The sequence below is a fragment of the Acanthisitta chloris genome, unplaced genomic scaffold (assembly GCF_000695815.1).
Source record: "Acanthisitta chloris isolate BGI_N310 unplaced genomic scaffold, ASM69581v1 scaffold8206, whole genome shotgun sequence".
Taxonomy (NCBI): Eukaryota; Metazoa; Chordata; class Aves; order Passeriformes; family Acanthisittidae; genus Acanthisitta; species Acanthisitta chloris.
In genome coordinates this window covers 28053-34052 of record NW_008676493.1, presented here as the reverse complement: position 1 = coordinate 34052, position 6000 = coordinate 28053, and the positions used below count along the sequence as shown (strand labels likewise).

At 47.0% G+C, this 6000-nt stretch overlaps 1 protein-coding gene across 1 annotated transcript in view; it reads left to right on the top strand.

Moving 5' to 3' along the window:
• RIN3 (Ras and Rab interactor 3) overlaps positions 1-1132 on the top strand; it is a 65898-nt gene extending 64766 nt beyond the window's left edge. The window contains exon 10 of the mRNA XM_009076168.1: positions 824-1132. Within this exon, the coding sequence (XP_009074416.1) occupies positions 824-1132 (309 nt within the window). The remainder of the gene's footprint in view (positions 1-823) is intronic.
• Positions 1133-6000: the final 4868 nt, after the last annotated feature.

Sequence of the window (6000 nt, the reverse complement as noted above, 5' to 3'; positions counted from 1 at the left end):
TCAGCAGCTCCCTGTTCATTCTTCTTCCTTCCTTAATCATCTGCAGTGACACTTCTTAAACGCAGTTTGGAAATCCATAGTCCACACATTTGCCAAATTTCACTTCTGCTGGGGAACTTTGATATTTTCTGATCAAAATGGTTGAGAGTTGATTTGGACTTTACAGATACAAGTTAAATGTGCGACCACTGTGACCAAAAGCTCTCTAGATTCTGTTCCTCACATGTCTGGCAAGGCAAAAGTTGTCCCAAAATTTGTTACTGCCTGAAACAGGATACAAATAAATCAGCCTTCTCAGCATAACTTCTGCTATTTCCTTTACTGATGGAAGGAAGTTCAGAGGATGCACTCTAAAGGTGATGTTTGGGTGGTTGCAGAGTTACAAGGGTCACTGTACTGCCAGCCCTTTCCTATTTCTGTCTATCAGGGGGTTTTCAGGCCAGACCTTTGAGGTTTGTGGTTTGTTATTCTGGTCTGTCACTTCTTTGCATACTATTTCTTCAGGAGCTGTAGAAAGATGAGAGAATGAACTGTTGCTGACTGTTCACTAAGGAAATTCACCAAAATCAGGAAATAAGCTTTCACTTACATGTCTTTACAGGGCTAATTATTTGATTAAGGGCTTGTTAGTTTAAGTGTTTGCTGATTCGGAGCTTGTCAGAGGGGAGAAAGCAGAGAATAACGAGGATATTGGAGAATGATTGGAGGCTATTTGGGAGCATTTAGGAGCTCTAGGCAGCTAGAGCTTTGGAACTGAGTTCTACCTCCTTCAGTCCTAAGTCACTGTGTTAACTGTAAGGTCTATCCTCATGTTTCTCCTCAGGATTTCATCTCCATCTCCTTTATGGAAATTGGTGCTCAATCAAGGACACTTGCTTCCCGGAACGACACCACGGCTGAGCAGCTGAGCAAGCAGTGTGCTGAGAAGTTTGAAGTCTCCCATCCCACGGACTATAGACTCTTTGTTTATGTTGATGACCAGTGGCTGCAGCTGGACAAAAATGCCCTTCCTCACCACATCAAAGCCTCCCTGCTGAAGAGTGAAACCAAGAAAGATTTCCATTTTATTTATAAACCAATAGACCATAAAACCCCATCAGTGCCAATTGTCAAAGAGTCAGACTTTGCCTAAGGGCTGTGCTGCTTGTTTTACTGTGTTTGCTGTCATCCTGGAAGGGTTGGATAGTTTACCTCATGAGATCCTCTGGTATCTGCAGATCTCAGAAGGTCTCTGGAGTGTGGCCTTCAACACAGGGCAGATGGGCTAAATGTAAATGCTGTCTGAACACAGGGCATTTCTCAGCAGAGTTCATTTGCAGAAGTAAAAGGAGCATTCAGGAGAACATTCATACTCTGGAAAACTTGAAGTATCAATCCTCAGAACCTCCCACTGGCAATCAGCCAACACTGCAGAATGTAAAAGGACAGTGAAGAAAATCCAGAGATCTTGCAGAAAAGTGGACATTTCCTTCATACTAAATTATAGCAGGTGTGAATCACCTCTGTGCACAAGGCCTGTGAAAGGTCTGCACACACCTCAATCTGTTTGGAGGTAAGACTGCATTTGTGCCTTACAGTATGTGTTCACCCAGTTTGAACAAACTGGTCTTGTCTGGTGTGTTCAGTGTCATAGGGTTGCCACCCTCAGCAGAACTCCATCTCTGTCTTGCTGCCAACAACACATTTTTGCCTTTGAAATCCTCTTAATTACAGACCATGCAAGGTGATCCTGTACCTTTACTAAGAATACATTTTCTGCCATCCATTTGTCACTGAAATCAGGTAGCATAGGTATTTTCACCGATGCATTTTTCTCAAAGATTGAAAGTCTTCACCATCTGTTTTACATGTACAGCAGTTTTAGTCACATTGGTTGTATGATAGTGTCTGGTTAATTGTGTATTTATTTCCATGTATGATATGGTGCAATTATTTTAAAATAAGCCTTTGTAAAGAACTTGATAATTTTCCCAGTGTATCAAACCAGATTAAAATCTGAAAGTCAAAAAGAGCTAGAATTAAATACTTCTCCTTTTCTACCTGGATGTCATTTTCACTAGCAGGTTACTAGTTCAATAAATTCAGGCTGTTGCAGACAGAACTTGCTAATTCTCCTTTCTACCTGCACTTTCAGTCATTCAGTCATCACAGACTTAAATTTCCCTGAAAACATAAATTCCCAGAGACTACATTGAACTAATGCAAAAATGCGTATCATTAAATTTGAAAACAATTTTTCAGGATTTGATAATGGAAGCAGAAATGTTAATTGAAAGACAGGTCCAGGTCTTCTGGGTGCCTTCATTTAGGCAAGATTCCCACTGTGAATATAAGAGTCCCACTGTGAACCCAAGATACTGGATTGTCTGCATACAGGAGGCAAGTAACCTCCACTGCAGCTACACAAACTTGGAATCAGGCCTAGCAAAGCTCTGACTAGAAAGAAAAGGTGTTTTACTCTGGGGTTTGCACAAAGTTGCCATTGTTTCCTCCCACTGTCATACAGAAAAAAATTGGGACACCTTGGGCCAAGTTACACAAGGTCTTTGTCTTCAGCTCCAAAGGTAAAATTGTGTTCATGTAGCTGGTCACTCTTTCAGTCTCCAGGGCTTGAAATGTCCATGTCTACATGCCCCAGCTGTAGTGTGCAGCAGCCAAATCTGCATACAGACAGCAAACCAGTGCTGTGCATCTGCCAGCTTGGGCTGTATGCACATCTTGTCAGGAAGGGACAACCAAGAAAGAGGAACAGTGAATAACAGCAGCCTTGGTTTCGAGAACATCATGTGCAGAGCTTGCCGTGTGTGACACTGGCGCTGAGCTGACTCCAAATCCAGAGTTATTTTTGCTTGTGTGCAGCTGTCAGCACCTCCACCTTGCCTCTGGGCAGCACACCAGCATATGTCGGAGCTGAACCCCTCCCTTGCACTGCCTTTATCCTCCCGCAGGGCTCTGTGCTCCTGCTGGGAGCCTGTGCTCTCAGGGTGGCACTCAAGATGCCATGACCAAACCTGAGACACAGGTTTTCAGTACCGATCTAGGAGGTGATACTGTTCTCAGAGCACTCACAGGCGTGGCTGCCTCCAGTGCCTCCCCACTCTGCTCATGGCCCAGGACCCCATTTCAGCTTCCCAGGGTTGTCAACCCTTGCCCCAGTGATGCTGCAGCAGAGCTGGTCTCCAGCTCCCCACAGCCCTGTCCCACCTGGCCTCAGCCTGTCCCCATCCTCAGGGAGGTGCTGGATGCCCAGGACTGCCCTGATGCTCCTTACCATCCTACACACACTTCAAGTCCTCTGTTTCGCACTCACTCTCCCAAAGGAGACACCTCCCACCTCTCATCTCCCCCACCCAAACCATGGGCCCAGACTAGCTCTCCACCTCCCACCAGGCTTCTCACCCCTCTTGGTAGAACTCCAAGCCATGTACCCACCTCACTGCCCAGCACCTGCGCACAGGCATCATCACACTGCATGAGCTCCACGTATGGTGGGATTGGGAATCCCCAGCAGCAGACCAGAGAGATGAAGGTGTGACCAGCAGTTTAGGTCTGCCATGGCTGCTCCAAGTTACTTAAGGAAAGATGTATATGTCTGTCAAAATCCTTGTCCTGATCAGGTTATAGTTACACTGGAACACTGACAGTTTCTCACCTAAAAGTAATCTCATGGGTATGAGGTTAAAGTAGAAACACAGAAGGAAAGAAGCTAGAACTGATCTTCTGCTGGCTATTTCTGGAGACTTTGCATCAACCAGGGTCGAGCAACACATTGATGAAGTGAAGTGCTCCAGCACCTCACAGCATCCTGAGACATCTGAGTCAGCAGCTGAACCTCAGGGCCAGGGGGAACTATGGATTACACAGATGATCAGTGAAGCCTGTGGAATCCATGACAGTGCTAAGTCCCTGCATCCCAAACGGGCTCAGACTAAAATTTGCCAAAGCCTAGAACCAGAACCATACCTGAAAAAGGTTGCCATGGCTCTTCCAAACTTGGAGATTATTGACAGTAATGTGAATTACAGAGCCTGGTTGTGAGCAGCATGGAAGGAAATCCCTGTGCTGGGGCTTGGTGCAAAGCAGGGCTTGCTTAGAGGCTGTGTGGCACCCTGATCTGTTTGGTGCCATTATATAAACCACCAGTAACAACTGTGCTAAACGTACTTCTCTGGGGTGCAGGGGTGACCTGGCTCCTCCAGGGCCTGACCGCAGCTGTCCCTTGTCAGGGAACACAAGCTGGAGATGACCCATATAGTGGGATCCTGGAGGACTCAAGACAGGCACATCTGCTGCCTCTCCATGCTCACAGCTCAGTGGTGGGACTCAGGCTCTGCCTGTCATGCAGAAACAGCCTGCCTGGAACAAACATGCTGTTGTTTTGGTGACCCTTACAAAGCTCTGAGTCCCCAGTGTGGGGATCACTGGAGCAGTTCAGCCTGTCCCTTCCTCTGGACCTTGGTGCCCAGGGTCCTGCATTGCTTTGGGCTGGTATCTGACATTCCATGTGGTGAGAGAAAAAAAGTCAAATGTGGGATTGAAATGGGCATTTTTTCATGCTCCATGGGATTTTATTAATTGGTTTTGCCAAGGGGCTTCCTCATGCTGCAGCCCAGGCAAGGAGGAAGCAGTCCAGTCTGGTGATCTGTGGCCTCCCATGGTTAGTCAGGATGGTCACACTGTGACTCACGCTCTGCCCCTCACATGAGCCCTCAGCAGACAGGAATGTTTCAGGAGATTTTGACCAAGTAGGGTTGTGCAATCCAGCCAAGGCCTTCTCAAACACTCATTTGCAGAGAAACATTATGCAATGAGCACTGATTTACTCACAAGGATCCCAGTGTGAGAGAGAGGAACAGGGAGACTTGCTGAACCTGGCAACTTCTGCAAAGAAGGCACAAAAAGCCTGTGTGGTCACTGCATGCACAGAGTTGATTTAACGCCAGTTTGCACCCAGTGATACAATCTGTCAATAATTCACCTAAATAATTACACTGATGGGTCACATACAACTTAAAATAAAAGCCAGAGAAATCAAAAGCAGTTTTCTTTCCAAATTCAAGAGCTTTTGGACCTCCTCATGCTCCAGTCACCAACTGTACTTTGAAACCTGGCACAAGACTTGATTTTTTCCATAGGCTTACGGAGTCATCAAGGGACACCTGGAGGTCACCAGTCCAATCCCTGCAGAAGCAGGGCTGCCTCCCAGGGTGGCTCAGGGCATCATCCTTTCAGTCCTGCAGGTCTCTGGTGCTGAAGGTCATACAGCCTCTCTGGGCCCCTGGTCCAGCATTTCACAACTGTGCACTGTGAAAAATGGTTTCCTCCTATGCAGCTGATGTGAAGACCCTACCTGTCCTACCAGAATCTCTCCTTGGATGGGCATTGCTACTCTGGGATACTGGCCAGCATTGCCTCTGGTGTGCGGGATTACAGAATTGTAGTACTTCTGTTGCCTCCTGCCTCTCTTGGGGTATTGTGTTCCTAGGAAGGAAATGGTCTCTGATTCAGAATTGCCCAAGGTCCTGGCACAAAATTCTGCTTAGTCAGCTCTTTAGCTTAAGCATCCTTTCCCTCTGCTGCTCCTTCATCCCTGTTCCCAAAGGGCAGAGTCTGAGCACAGAAACAAGAAGCCCCCAGCCTCCTGCCCTGAGACAGGCACAGCTGCTCAGCACTTACCTTAATCTGTCCTGGTGAGACCAGATACAGCTGGGTTTGGACAGAGCTAAAATCATACTGCTTACTGGAATCTCTGAAAATGTGCATTATCTCCAATGCAGGTGAACTGCTTTCAGCTGTTCAACTCTGAACAACACTGTGCATCTAAGCTTGCACCACGCAAAAACAGCCAGCATAGAGTGCTTTGGAGGCTGCTCATGGACCTGCCCTCCAGGACCCCTCAAGGCAAAGGCAGTGAACTGCTGTGTGCAGCAGGATGTTGGGTGGAAACACACAGCAGATTTGGCACAGAACAGATGGGAAAAGGGCCTTCAACTCTGTTCC